The sequence below is a fragment of the Paroedura picta genome, chromosome 1 (assembly GCF_049243985.1).
Source record: "Paroedura picta isolate Pp20150507F chromosome 1, Ppicta_v3.0, whole genome shotgun sequence".
In the NCBI taxonomy this organism is placed as follows: Eukaryota; Metazoa; Chordata; class Lepidosauria; order Squamata; family Gekkonidae; genus Paroedura; species Paroedura picta.
This window is the reverse complement of record NC_135369.1, coordinates 163,478,055-163,493,617: the sequence shown is the minus strand read 5'-3', so window position 1 is coordinate 163,493,617 and position 15,563 is coordinate 163,478,055. Positions and strand designations below refer to the sequence as shown.

The 15,563-nt window shown below is 44.3% G+C and overlaps 1 protein-coding gene across 10 annotated transcripts in view; it reads right to left on the bottom strand.

Moving 5' to 3' along the window:
• GREB1 (growth regulating estrogen receptor binding 1) overlaps positions 1–15,563 on the bottom strand; it is a 122,574-nt gene that overhangs the window by 36,384 nt on the left and 70,627 nt on the right. For all 10 annotated transcript variants that reach the window (XM_077310879.1, XM_077310887.1, XM_077310870.1 and 7 more), the window contains 6 exons: positions 10,144–10,266; positions 9,180–9,326; positions 8,608–8,793; positions 5,955–6,305; positions 3,223–3,351; positions 1,800–1,925 (listed from right to left, as the gene is read on the bottom strand). In XM_077310879.1, the coding sequence (XP_077166994.1) occupies positions 1,800–1,925; positions 3,223–3,351; positions 5,955–6,305; positions 8,608–8,793; positions 9,180–9,326; positions 10,144–10,266 (1,062 nt within the window). The remainder of the gene's footprint in view (positions 1–1,799; positions 1,926–3,222; positions 3,352–5,954; positions 6,306–8,607; positions 8,794–9,179; positions 9,327–10,143; positions 10,267–15,563) is intronic.

The following is a 15,563-nucleotide window of genomic DNA, read 5'->3' as shown; positions in this document are numbered from 1 at the left end:
TGACCAATGGCGTGAAGATCCATTGTTCATGATCTGTAAACCGCCCATGGCGCCATGGGCGCCACGGACTAAATAAAACAGTAAGGGGTTCTGGGGCAGGATGTGTCTGGGATGAGGAAGGGTCCAGATTGGACCCTTCCTCATGACAGACAATCGGAGGGACCAATGGGCAGGCGCGCCTGCCCATTGGTCCCTCTGATTCCCAGCCCCAGGAATTGCTCCCGGCCTGACGCCTGAGGGAGCCCCTGGCAGTCGTGCGGAACCGCGGCTGCCCGGGGCTCACAGCCCGGCGGCCTGACACGGCGAGAGGCGCGAAGCGCCTCTCGCCGCGTCAGGCCGCCGCCTGAGGGAACCCCCGGCCGCCGCCACAACCCCAGGACTCCTGCAAGACAGGTAGCCGCTCGCCAGCCGCTCGCCAGCCACTCCGCGTCAGGCCACCGCCGCCAAAACCCCAGGACACCTGCAACACATGCAGCCGCTCGCCAGCCGCTCGCCGCCGCCGAAAGACCCACCGAAAGACTGCAGGTAGTCCCCCCCCCCATACCCACTCTCACTGCTAGCGCCCATTGCATTTCAAACTGCAATGGGCTATATTTCTAGTTATATATAAATTGTTTTTTTCCCCACTGGGGTTTCTCAGTTCAGCTCTGCCTCTTGTCCCACCATGCCGATCTCGCTCTTTTCGCTCGCTCGTCAGACAGACGAACGCTCTATCTCGATCTACCCTGCAAGGCTGTTGTGTGGATAGCGCCCCCCCCCGGCCAAGCTGCTTGCCTTGCTGCGACCCCTGTGAAAGGGTCGTTCGACCCCCAAAGGGGTCCTGACCCCCAGGTTGAGAACCACTGCATTCTGGCTTGTAGGGTAACCTGCTGGGGAACCAGGCATCAAGCATTTTCTTTTTGGAGATAAGAGCTGAACTCAATGAAGGCAGCAAGAGGCAAAAACACAAAACCCAGCTGTAAGGAGTGTATGTGGGAAAACCAGTAGAAGGGGGAAAGACTCAACACTTCATTTCTGATACATTCTGAGATCTATTCGATCGAAGGATGCTGACTTCACCATTTATAGCAGATCTGCTCACCTTATTTTTGACTATTTAGAAAACCTCTTCTATGAAGTGTGTTTCTTAAGTCTGAACACTGAAATATGCCCCAAACTAATTCAATATGGTTGTTTCAGGTTCAGCTGCCTTAGGTTAAGCATGAAGGCAGCTCAACTTGGAAAACAGTGCATTTCAAACACTCCAGGAATAAGTAAAAGTTTTGCCCTACACAGTGGAAAGTGCCGTCAAGTCACAGCTGACTCACGGCAACTAGGGTAGGCAATTCGGATAACCCTAAAAGTACCCAAATCCATGCTGATTCGGGTACTTTGTTGCCATATCCAAACTGAATTACTAATCCCTGCACTTTAAACAATTTGTATCGGCCGTATCCGAATTGCAATTCGGTGATTCAGATACAATTCAGTTGCAGCCATTAAAGTCAATGGGAAATTTTGCCTTTGCAAACGCCAAATTTGCAGCATAGCCATGGGAATCTCTCCTTAAAAGAAACCCCAGTTTTTAAAAAAAAATGGACCAGGAGGTCAGATGGGGACACCCTGTTTGGGTGCCTGTAGAATTGGACCCCCTAGTCATCTTCAGTCTGGGCTGCAGAATTGGCTGTAGGCATGGTAACATATGCCAAGTAACAATAGAAGGGCAAGGAACCATCTTACAAGGCCCTTAAACTCTGCAGAGGGAAGCAAGGCTACAACTGTGAACAGGTTAACATTGGCTACTCATACACAAAGCTTACTTGCACATCCAGCTGTTCCAGTTACATCCAGCGTTGATGGTTTATTGACTGAAGCAGGGAGCGATGATGAAATGCGTCCTCGGTTTTCTTGACAAAATTTGTCCAGCAAAACATCAACATCCCCATCTGGTCGGCCAAAAGAAAAATAGCTGTCATTTCAAATTCATAAAATCAGATTCTTTATACCTCCCCATTATGATCATTATAATTAAACCATAAAACTTTGGATACTTCCATCAGCCATAATTAAAAAAAAGTTTTTAATAACCCTTCCTTACAAGGGATGCAAAATCATTAAAGACAGTGGACATGAAGTCCTGTAAACGTCTTGTGAAACCACTGGAACTGTTTGGAACAGACAACGCAGGGTGAGGGATTTGTCCTGACTCCTGTCTGGGGACGCACTTGTTTTTGCACCTTTCTGGAAACCTTGTTGGTCCACAGGTGCCGTGGAGATTTCTTACTACACAATGATTTGTGGGATGGTCTGTCAGAGATTGCTGCCTCAGGAATAAGGGTGACCAACAGCAGTAGTTGTCAAGCTGCTATTTGCATTGTTGCAAAATAAAGCAACAGAATAGTCTAGAACAATGATCCCATGGTGCCTGCTGACGTATTTCTTGGTGCCCACTTTCTTCTTCCCTGAAATAAAGAGCCATTCATGGCCTTTCACAATACAATGGATCAGGGGGTGTTTCAGAAGTCCCCCATAGGCATCACCTTTGAATCTGCAAAAAGGATCCATTCAGAAATAGTAGCCCCTATCATAGGATACTGCTTAGCTTAGAACCCCTCAATATTTTATGACTGCTCCCGCAGTAGTCATTTTGTGAATGACCCTGCCTCCTATAGCTGCCATTTTGCGATGGGACCCATACATTTTCTCTAAATATCAAAGTGTCTGCTAGTGTCCCCTACAGCAGTGGTCCCCAACCTTTTTATCACCAGGGAATGGTCAAAGCTTGACAATTTCACTGAGGCCCGGGGGGGGGGGTGTCTTTTGCCGAGGGACATCGCCACCGCCCCTGCTCCACTTGCTTTCCCACTGGTGCCCCTGACTTCCCACCACCCGCTGGGGGGCCCTGCCAGCAGCAGCTGCGCAGTGCCACAATGAGGAGGAGCCCCAGCCATGGTGGCCACTGGAGAACACCAAAGGTGAGCCAGCGGCAGAGTGGCAGGGCAGCCCCCAAGGCAGCAGCCGGGGAGGAGGATGAGAAGGAGCCGTGGCCCAGTACCGACTGATCCACGGATCAGTACTGGTCCCCGGCCCGGGGGTTGGGGACCACTGCCCTAGAAGCCTAGACCAGAACTGCAGAATTTCTGTCTCAGCACACTAAATCTCATCAAACAGCTAGCTTAGAAATAATCAGAATCTCTGTATTTTTAGAAAGTCTTTAAAACAGCAGTCTCCGTGTAGATTTACCTGGGCAGAGAGTACTGAAGAAGGCTCCCAGAGCATCTACTTTCCCGGTCACTAGTTCATAACTAACTTCCTTCTGGTATTCTGTTGGAGTGAGCATGCTCTCAGATAGGATTCTTGCTTGATATTTCCCTAAGAGACATAGCAAGGAGGCAAAGGAGCCATTATTGATATAAATGCTTGATGTGCAATTAAAATGGAAGCCATTGATTAGTCCATTTCTCACTATCACTTGGATCAAATGCCATAAATTGTACACATCCTCACCAGGTACCCAATTCAAAACAAACTAGGAAAAAGAAAGAAACATCTTGGGAGCTGCAGTCTAATTTTGCTACATGACTAGTTTGCAGGATGGCTCCATTCTCCGCTTTTCTCCTGCGACATTATGTCAGGCATTTAATTCCCTCCTGAAAATCGACTCAGAAAATCAGTTCTCTGTTGACACCAAGTGAATTGTGTCATATGATTGTATTCACATAGCAACAGCTGTTAAACTATATTTGCTACCAGATTTTGCAATGTGGATGACTTCTATTGCAGAAGGACAGAGCAATATCCAATGATGTGTGAATTCAGTACTTCTCAAGAAGCAACTGTTAAATTCAATTAAATCCATGAGGCGGTGCAGAACAGTTGCTGAGAAAAAACAAAATCACAAACGGAGATATTCCTGGGTCAAACTTCTATCACAAATTCACTAAATAGTACTAATCTGACGAGCCGAGTTTGATTCCCCACTTCTCCTCATGCAGCCAGCTAGGTTACCCTGGACTCCTCACAACCCTGATAGTGTTGTTCTGACTGAGCAGTAATATCTGGGCTCTCTCAGACTCACTTGCCTTACAGCGTGTCTGTTGTGGGGAGAGGAAAGGGAAGGCGATTGTAAGCCACTTTGAGACTCCTTTGGGTAGTGAAAAGTTGGGTATAAAAACCAACTTTCCTTCTTCTACTACTGTACTCAGCAGAATTACACGCTTCTAAATCCACGGACGTAAAATAGAAGAACTGGTTTTCTGTACCTGGCTTTTTACTACCCAAAGGAGTCTCAATGTGCCTTACAATCACCAGCCCTTCTTCTCCCCACAACAGATACCCTGTGAGGTAGGTGAGACTGAGAGAAGTTTTGGGAGAACTGTGACTGACCCAAGGTCACCCGGCTGGCTGCTTGTGGAGGAGTGGGCAATCAAACCCAGTTCTCCAGCTTAGAGGCCACCACTTTAACCACTATACCATACTGGCTCTCGTGTGTGTAGCTCTGCTCAGAAAAAGCACTGTTGTAAGTGGGCCCAATCACATCATTCTTCATTTCCGCACACCCTCTGCAATATGGAAATAACAAACCTAACCTACCTCACAGGACTGAGGTGTATGTTTAGATTATAGTAAGATACTTTTTTTGAACAATGTTCACATTAAAAGCAATGCTGAGTATTAAACTTTAGAAGTATCTTTAGCTGTTGGCTTTGATGGACTGCCTTGCCTCTTCTGCTCCATAGTTTACCTTAGCCAAACTCTACTGTCCAAGTAATGTGGCTGTATTGTGATATCCCTGACAGTATGGACTTTAGACCAAAGTTCTGTTATAAACTTCATAGGCAGATTTATCATGCAGTCAAGCACATTATACCATTGTGTGGGGTAAACAGTGGAAATCAAGATTAACACTTTCTCCATACAGATCCTTGTCTCTTGCTCTGTGCCATTTCCCATGGAGGTAAGAAGGGTGGCAACTGGGGACAGGGCTTTCTCAGTGGTGGCACCATTTTTTTGGAATATCCAATCCCTAGAGGCTCTCCTGACACACGACCTGTTGACATGCAGGGACCAGGTCTAGCGTACCTGGAGTTTTAGCTATTTTAAGGTTATTTTAAATTTCTTTTGTGATTGAATGCCATTGTCCATCATGTTTTATGTAGGATTTGGCCTACATTCATATGTTGCTTCTGTCCCTGGGTACTTTGGGTTTATTGAATGCTGGATTTCTTTTCGTTTCATTTTGATTTGGTTGTTCAAAACTGAATTTAAATTTTTATTTTATATTAAGCTGTTAGCCACCTCAAGTAATTCATTGGAGATGCAGCTTTTTCATTAAAATAATCAATAGTAATATTATAATAAAATCAGAGTCCAGTAGCACCTTTAAGACCAACAAAGATTTATTCAAAGTGTGAGCTTTCAAGTGCAAGCACTCTTCCTCAGACTAAGAACTCCCTACATGGCTCACGCCTTGAATAAATCTTTGTTGGTCTTAAAGGTGCTACTGGACTCTGATTTTATTGTGCTACTTCAGATCAACACGGCTACCCATTTGAATCAATAATAATATTGTTAGCATACATCTTTACAGGTTTTGTAACCTTTAGAATCCCGTGAAGAAAATCCAGCATATTCATTACCATCATTCTTGATAAACAAAGGGAGTAATATTGATATTTTTATTTCCTTTACTATGTTTCCCCCCCAGAGTTGAACCCAAACAAATGATAACCTTATACATGTAGATGGTTAATCCTGTAAGGCCTTTGTAGCTATTAAACATCTTCATTATGCTGTGCTCTAATTCATGGCTAAATATCTGGACTTGTAATTCTCGTTTCATTGTGTCTGAAGAAATGTGCTGTGCACACAATGATGCAAATCTGCATTAGCTAACACTTAAACCTACATGGGGCTGACAGCCACAAACCTCTAATATTGTTGAATGCTCCATCGCTTGTCCCTCAGCTGCTCACCTGTGACTGCAATGCAAGAATCGATGGCTCTGTTTCGACAAGCGCATATGATCACGACGTAATTGGTCTTCACCAAGTTTCCCTCAATGAGCATCTTGAACATTTCCGAGAGCCCCTCAGCTAAAGAGTAGCTGCACTCGATGATGTGGACGCTGTCATTACAGGAGCTGGCTGCCAGCCCGGCTAGCCAGGGGAGCTGAGCGGTTGTCACTGGCGCTATCGGGCCGGGAACCTGAGGAAAAGCCTGCGGGATGGCTTGTTGATACTGACGGATTTCGGACAGATGCGACTCTCTCCACGAACGCATGAAGATCTGTTCCAGGTCCTCAATCAAAGGAACCTGGTCTGAAGCTACAGAAAGATAGCATCGAAAACAAAAAATGGCATCAAAAACTAAAAACGGCATCAAAAACTAAGAATGGCACCAAAAGCAATTATACCTACTATTAATATTGCAGACACGATTATCAGCTTTTTGATACTGGATAGGTTCCCAGAAATTACTAAGCAGGTTGCTGAGTTCTTTGTCATTTCATAAACTGTCATGTCTCGTAGATCTAAGTTATTGAAGGCCTGGCATCGCTGCTTTGTCTGAGTTATTCTTATCATTGTTTTTAGTTCATTGATATGTTTTATTGTATATTTTAGCCTGTAGAGAAAGGTCTCTACAAAGATTTATTCAAGACGTGAGCAAGCACTCGAAAGCTCACACCCTGAATAAATCTTTGTTGGTCTTAAACTGAAGTGCTACTTCAGACCAACACAGCTACCCATTTGAATGAAAGGTCTCTCTTGCTCTTAATTAATCGTATAGTGATAGCAGCCTATTTTGTGCTGTCAGAAGCATGACAACAAATATTAGGAGAAATTCAGGAAAGTAGCTGTGTTGGTCTCAAGGAACTGAACAAAGTTTGAGCCCAGGGGCACCCTTAAGACCAACCATGTTTTATTCATGGTATAAGCTTTCATCCACATGCACACATCTTTAGATACAGATATAGAAGCAGAAGAAGAGTTGGTTCTTATATGCCACTTTTCTCTACCAGAAGAAGTCTCAAAGCGGCTTACAGTCACCTTCCCTTTCCTCTCCCCACAACAGACACCCTGTGAGGGAGGTGAGGCTGAGAGAGCTGCTGCTGCTGAGTTAGAACAGCTTTATCAGTGCTGTGGCGAGCTCAAGGTCACCCAGCTGGCTGCATGTGGGGGAGGAGCAGGGAATCAAACCCAGCTCGCCAGGTCAGAAGTCCGCACTCCTAACCACTACACCAAGCTGGCTCTAACTGCTTTAATACAAACATAGTTATGTTTATTGCCCAGTTATTTATGCACCTTGACTCTATTAGCCCTTCCTGGCAACTAGCCAATATGCAGTGGTTGCAGAAGTCCATTTGACTATAGCTGATCAAATGCACACAAAATACCGCAAATAAAACTATGTTGGTCTTAAAGGTGTACCTAGACTCAAGCTTTATTCTCAACCAATATTCTGGTCACTTCTAGCACAGTATGACTGGATTGGTTTTACACATTGCATCACAAAAAGTTCACGCCCTCTGGAGCTAAATGGGGGTCAATTTCCACCAGACAGAGTTCACACAATTTTAAATGCTGGGGATTCTGAAACCAGTCTGTGAACTTGGTCACAGTCATGAATTATTTAATTGTTCTCTTCTGCACCTTTACGACACTGATTCTGCTCTGGCCACAAGTGTGACGAATGAGCTTCCGGATTTGTTCCTCACATCGTTCCCCAAGACAGACACATTCCAGGAGGAGAGTTGTTTGCCCCTTACTTACAATGTGACTACCTACCTATTCACAATTGCTAGAAAGCGAACATGGCACATCCTCACATGAACTCGTATGCATGTAATCCCCATTGCATGATCAGATGTTCAGAACCGAGACTACTTATGTCCAAGACTGAACCTACATAGGCACTGTGACCACATTCTGGCAAGCACCAATAGGTGTGGTGGGGAAGAAATCAGCACAAAAATTAAAACTGAAAGCCCGCTCCAAGCAAGTTCTGTACAAACGTATATGCCCCCCTCTCAGTTCTGCAACCATCTAACTCCAATAAAGAGGAGGGGGCCTGAAGAATAGACAGGTTTGATTTTAAATTTAATTTTGAATGTTAGCGTTTTAATGCCTGTTTGTTAATGTTGCATACTTTATACTCTGTAAGCCACCCTGGACCTCTAGTGAAGAATGGAGTACAAAGGTAAAAATAAATAAATTAATTAATAATATTGTCAGGGAAGTGGAGGGGAAAGGAAGACACAGCAAAAATTGACAGAGAAGGGGAGGGGGAAGAGAGGGGAATATTGCCAGAGGATAGCAGGAGAAAGAGGGGGTAGAAGATTGTTAGAGAAGGGGGGAGGCGGAAGAAGGCAAAAGTGGGTCTGGGATGCACCCTCCATGCAAGTTTCTTCCAACTTCCCATTTGTCTTAGATATTTAAATACATTGCAACTATTTCTTCCACGTTTTTTGAGATAATGGCTTATTTTGTGCTTCATTTACGCTAACAATGTCAAAGAAAAGCTTCTACAGCACCCACTGTGGCTTAAAGTTTCTTTTTTTCCATTGGTCATTTGCAATTTAAATAGATTTCTCTTTAATGCAATGGGAGTCAAAGTTGAACAACTCACCCAACTGAACAAGGTAATAGACCGTTAGCAAGAGCTGCATTTCATCTGAAATCGGCTGGATGGTTGAGGCTCCGTATTGCTCATAAGCCCGAGAGAGAGACTGTGAATTCTTGTAACACGTGTACAAAAGGGGGCTCACTATGACATCATTGAGGTTACCGCAAAGGTAAGGGAAGTTTCCATGCCCTGTGAAACAAAGCACAAATGTATTGGATTACACGTGTTCAACAGGAGTAAACAGAATATAATGAGTTCCTCAAGGCTTGCAAAAAGGAGCTCTTCTGCCATGCATTTGGTTGAGGCCAGGCTATAAAGAACACCTAGGACCCCCCTCCCCACCCCCAGTACACCCCAGAGAGATCGGACTTGGGAATGGAAGGATGCCAACTGCTGTTCTGTGATAGTTTTAAGTAATTTAATGTTATTGTTGATTGTATCACTGGTTTTATACTGTTGCACACCACCCCGAGACAGCTCTGCTGAGAGGGGCGGTTCTACAAATATAATCTATCAATCAATTAGTCAAAAAATAATACTACTTCAAAGTGCCTGTTTGAATCATTATGCATTACCTTTAAATAGGACTGGCTTTGCTTTATATATTTTCAGTAGGTTATCAGGAACGGAAACTGGTTCTCCAGAGGTCACCACAGAAGATGACACAGGTCCTACCATGGTGCCATGAGGTAAGCAGGAAAGTCCTCCTCCTCCTCCTCCCTCTAGGAATCAATGCAGATTATTTAGCTGGAACTAAATTACAACAAAGAAGTTAAGAAAAAAAAAACTATGAACTTTAAAACATGTTGGCTCTGGGAAGGATAGAGGGAGATCACATCAATTTGTTTCTGCTTTCAAACTTCACATGACCAGAAAGGCCAAAGTCTTTAGCGTAGGCATCATCAGGACTTGTTTATTAATTTGTAATCTCTTCCAACTGTCTTTCTACCCAAAGGTCCTCAAAGTGCTTCACAAGTAAACGCAAATGTAAAACAACGATCGTATAAAATTAATATAAAGGTTAAAAGAACAGGGGAATTAAAACAACATGCAGCTTAAAGGCCTGCTAGAAATGGGGGAAAGCAATTAATTTGGTCCTGAAATGACCATGGCAGGAGTGACCAAAAAAGTCCTCCTATGGGCCCCACCCAACTCAATTTCATCTAAGGCTAATTCCCACAGGAAAACACAACACCATGTACCATTCTGTAGAAACCGGGCAGGCTGGCAGGAGGAGAGGTGATCCTTTAGATATTCCAGCCCTGAGCCAGATAAGACCCTGCAACCTGAACTTGAGGCTGAAAACAAGTTGGGGGCTAATGGAGCTTGAAGTAGCAGTGGCTTGAAATTATTATTCCAGCACGGCAGAGTAGTCCTTTGCAGTCCCATTGCAAACCAATGGACATTTCTGAACCCCCATCTTGAGCATATTTCAGTGGTCTAATGCAGATACTACCTTGGCATCAGGACTATGGTTCTGTTGGCTGTTTTCCCTAACACCAGCAGCTCAGTACCTACTCAAAAATAATCCTCACTTACCATTTTTGTTTCTGTTGGTGATCTGTGGATTGGGTTGCAAATGCCAGGCCTCATTAGATGATGGAGACTCTGGTGACCATCCTTTGTGGCGTTTTTTAGGAGGCCCTGAATTTGTTAAAGTTCCTAGGTAACATTGATTAAAAGAAATAATTATTGGCACAAACACCTTCTCGGCCTAAATGACAGGCTTATTCCAAGAGTAAAAGAAATAAGAGATAGAGAAAAAGAAGAATGATAATACGAATATAAATAATACATATATAAATAATCAATAAATATAACAAGTAATGTAGATAACAAAATATATTGCCATTGAAGGGGAGTTTGTAGGAGGTGGCTGAGGGATTTAAAAAGATTTCTGAGGGAAAGTGGAGATTTCGAAAAGAAAAAGAGATGAAACCCATCTGAGGAGAAGGAGGCATCCACAGCAGCACCTTAGAGAGCCAGACAAACTGAGAGAAAACGGAGTGTGAGAGACTTGAGAATTCGAGAGGGGCGACTTTGACTTCTGTAGTTCCAACTTTAAATTGTGTGGAGTTTTTACCCAAATATGTGGTTCCAACACTGACTTCCTGTCCCTCTTTGTGGAATAAACTCTACTTGCATTTTTAGTTTTATTTGTGGACAAAAGGTGGTTAGGGGGTCTGTGGGTTTGTATTTAAACCATCTTCCATGGAAATAGATCAAGATCGATATCAGTGTTAGTCTGCAGCAAGAGTCCAGCATCACCTTAAAGACTAACAAAATTTGTTGCAGGGAAGGGACTTTCTGAAGAAGTGAGCTGGGACTCATGAAAGCTCATACCACACCACAAATTCTGTTAGTCTCTAGGGTGCTTGCTCTTTTCTACTATTCAAATTGCATTTCTTTTCTCTCTATTTTTGCTTATTGGTAATGTACCCCTTTGTTAGGAGCAGCACCCAGTGAATTTAAAGCACTGCTATTTTCTCCTTCCTTCTCCCAACTAACCGAGCTAGAGCCTGTAATTTCTTGTAATGAAATGATGTGGGGTGGGGGAGTAGAGAAACTGAGATTATGGAGTCGATTGAGTAGCCATGTCGGTCTCAAGCAGATATTACAGAGAACATTTAGTATATTTTTCAATTCTAACACAAGATGGCAGTATGCCCCCACTGCACATGGCCCATTCATTCATTCATTCTTCCTCCAGCAGGAATGGCTCTCAATTGATAAAAATTAATGTTGCTAACCACGCCGCCCCTTGGACATTTCCACTAATTCAGCGGCTTCTATGCAAGGGTGAGAAAACAGGTGTATCCATTGGCCAATGAGCAAGCATTTGGCTCTGTGCACACAGCAAAGTTTGCCCTTGGTTGAACAAACACTGAAACGAAAAGCTACTACCCCCAGCGGATGCCTGGGAAAGACGGCGAGGAGCTTCTTGTCCTGTACTTGTACTATGAGCAGGGAACTTTGATTCCTAGCGCTGTGTTCTCTGTACAAAGAACAAGTACAGCATGAGAAGAGTGGTTCTTCTCTGCAACATCCTCAGAATGCTAGATTCTGTTCTAGCAGGCCCAGGACATGAAATGTTCTTGTTATGCTCTTCAGATGTTACAGATTTACTGACGTCTGGCGAACTAGAAAATACAGCTGTTAAATAAATAGTCTGATCCAGAACCATTCCACTGGTCTTCAACGTTAACTTAGTAGCTTGTGTGAGTAGGTAGGATTGCCAGAGCCAGGTACAATGCCATAGAGTCTGCCCTCCACAGCATCTCTTTTCTCCTGGGAAACTGATCTCTGTAGTCTAGAGATGAGCCGTAATTCCAGGAGATCCCCAGGGCACACCTGGAGGCTGACATAGAATCATAGAATCATAGAGTTGGAAGGGGCCATACAGGCCATCTAGTCCAACCCCCTGCTCAATGCAGGATCAGCCCTAAGCATCCTAAAGCATCCAAGAAAAGTGTGTATCCAACCTTTGCTTGAAGACTGCCAGTGAGGGGGAGCTCACCACCTCCTTAGGCAGCCTATTCCACTGCTGAACTACTCTGATTGTGAAAAAAATTTTCCTGATATCTAGCCTATATCGTTGTACTTGAAGTTTAAACCCATTACTACGTGTCCTCTCCTCCACAGCCAACGGAAACAGCATCCTGCCCTCCTCCAAGTGACAACCTTTCAAATACTTAAAGAGGGCTATCATGTTCCCTCTCAACCTCCTTTTCTCCAGGCTGAACATTCCCAAGTCCCTCAACCTATCTTCATAGGGCTTGGTCCCTTGGCCCCAGATCATCTTCGTCGCTCTCCTCTGTACCCTTTCAATTTTATCCTTATGTGCGAGCTGGTATAGTACAGGGATTAGTGACCTGAAAGGAGGGCATTCAAATACCCACTCGGCCAGCTGGCTGGGTGACCTTAGGGCTGTCACCTTCCCTCAGAGGACTGATGTCAGAATACAATTAAGGGGCGAATTATGTATTATAACCAGATTGGTCTTTCACCTCCAGAGGAAGTTACCAGGGGGTTAACAGCAGTCAGAAGCCAGCCACTCTGGCGATATTGCTGGCATTACAGGGGCAGTTGGGTGTATTTTTCTCCTGGGCTGATTCTGTACTTACTTCGTTTATTCTGTTGTGGATCCTGCTGAATTCAGATTGATTTGAACTCAGGTCTTCCTCTATTCCCTGCCCCCCGCCCCAACTGAAACAGAAAAATGTTCTGCACATGATTAGGGAAGCTGGGGGGGGGTGTAAGCGCAGCAGGAACCTCTTTCTTTTCTTGAAGTGGGGGGAGAGGATTAGAGACAGCAGAGGAAGAGGAATTAATCCAAGAAGCAAATCTCTGCTGAGAGATATTAGGGCTTCCCCTTTAAAGGAAGCCTTGCAACCAAGGAACGAGGAGGCCTTTGAACTGGCCAATCACGGATTTTCTACAACATTGGAGGCTCAGCAGCAAGTTGTTTCAGGGAAAGCAGACCGCTGCATGCTTACTGATGGTGATTTTTCAAATATCGAGGGTTATAGCCACTCCAGGGTATCGCAGGAGAAAGGTAGGGTCACTCCGGATCAATCATGCTTGTTGCAGAGGGAAAATTTAAATCGCCCCAAATCAAAATGGAAATCGCATTCATTGTAGATGGCAGGGACTGAACCGACCTGGGATTGGAATAAAAGCTCCATGCAGATTCAGCCCTGGACTGTTTCAATATGATGGACAAATCTAAGCTACTTTCATTTAAACTGTCACACAAATAACTATGTTGGAGTCTTTGAATCTTTTAATAAAGTTTACTGTATCTCATAATAGGAAATAAAAGCCGACCAGTCATTAATTTGTTCAGGCCATGATTCTATGAACTGATTACTATTTTGGTCAAGTAGCTTCCTTCTCACTGGGATGGAGGCACCAGTCGCAAGAGCTGCTCGTCACAATTACGGAGCATGAGTAGACTAACCCCCAACAGAATGACAAACGTTTGGCTCTAAAGATCCCAAAGTGGGAAGGCATTTCGGCTTCTGCAGGGGGCTACAGCTGATTCCCTACCTTCATCTGCAACTTATATATATGCGAATCAACACACATGCAGCCAGGGTGGGGGGTAGAGGGTGAGGGGGTTAGGCCCAAGCCAGGTGAAGCCCCAGACATGAGTGAGGAAAAAACAAAAGGGAAAGAAATATCCAACCTGAAAACCAGGGACCCGAAGGTTAAGCAAGTGAAAAAAATAGAATAAAATTTACAACTATTTATTATAAAGTATGAATCGTTAGGATTAAAATTGACACACAAAGAAATCATTAAAAACTCGAATCCAAGTTTACAGCAACCAAGATGAAGTTGCACATCCAGATCCAAAGAATCACATTCATAGTTACACATGTTACATCAAAAGACCCAACCCATTTCGACCCTGAGGGTCTTCTTCAGTGGATGCAATTATATAAACACACACAAGAACTATCACTACTTTGACATAAAATATATTTTTAAGGCCAGGCTGGTTTCATGGGAATCACAAAACTGTCGCCCCACATAACAGATGTTAAATAATTATCATAAACCAAGGAGTCCCCATTCATCAACCATGGTAGCTAAGGAATGTAGAATCATAGAGTCATAGAGTTGGAAGGGACCTCATGGGTCATCTAGTCCAACCCCCTGCACTATGCAGGTCACTCCCAACAATACTATCACTCATCCATTGTAACCTGCCACCTCCTTGAACCTTCATAGAATCAGCCTCTCCATCAGATGGCTATCCAGCCTCTGTTTAAAAATCTCCAAATATGGAGAACCCACCATCTCCCGAGGAAGCTTGTTCCACTGATAAACCACTCTACCTGTCAGGAACTTCTTCTGAATGTTTCAATGGAATTTCTTTTGAATTAATTTCATCCCATTGGTTCTGGTCCGTCCCTCTGGGGCAAGACAGAAGGACTCTGCTCCCTCCTCTACATGGAACCCTTTTAAATACTTGAAGAACGTTATCAGATCCCCTCTCAGTTGTCTCCTCTCTAGGCTAAACAGACCAAGCTCCCCCAACCTTTCCTCATACATCTTGGTCTCCAAACCCCTCACCATCTTTGTTGCTCTCCTCTGGACACACTCAAGTTTGTCTACATTCCTCTTCAGCTGTGGTGCCCAAAACTGAACACAGTCCTCCAAGTGAGGCTGAATCAGAGCAGAGTAAAAACACCATTTTGTCCTAGGTCAGAGTTTAATTCCTAGTGTGTGTTCATGTGCAAGTCAAAGATCAAAAAGGAGAGTGCATTATGGATATAATCCTAATTATGCACTTGTTGTTGTTAGGTGCGAAGTCGTGTCCAACCGATCGCGACCCCATGGACAATGATCCTCCAGGCCTTCCTGTCCTCTACCATTCCCCAGAGTCCATTTAAGTTTGCACTACCTGCTTCAGTGACTCCATCCAGCCACCTCATTCTCTGTCATCCCCTTCTTATTTTGCCCTCAATAGCTCCCAGCATTAGGCTCTTCTCCAGGGAGTCCTTCCTCCTCATGAGGTGGCCAAAGTATTTGAGTTTCATCTTCAGGATCTGGCCTTCTAAGGAGCAGTCAGGGCTGATCTCCTCTAGGACTGACTGGTTTGTTCGCCTTGCAGTCCAATGGACTCGCAAGAGTCTTCTCCATCTCCAGAGTTCAAAAGCCTCAATTCTTTGACGCTCGGCCTTCCTTATGGTCTAATTTTCGCAGCCATACATTGCAACTGGGAATACCATAGCCTTGACTAAACACACTTTTGTTGGCAGGGTGATGTCTCTGCTTTTTAGGATGCTGTCTAGATTTGCCATAGCTTTCCTCCCCAGGAGCAAGCGTCTTTTAATTTCTTTGCTGCAGTCCCCATCTGCAGTGATCTTGGAGCCCAGGAAAATAAAATCTGTCACTGCCTACATTTCTTCCCCATCTATCTGCCAGGAATTGAGAGGGCCGGATGCCAT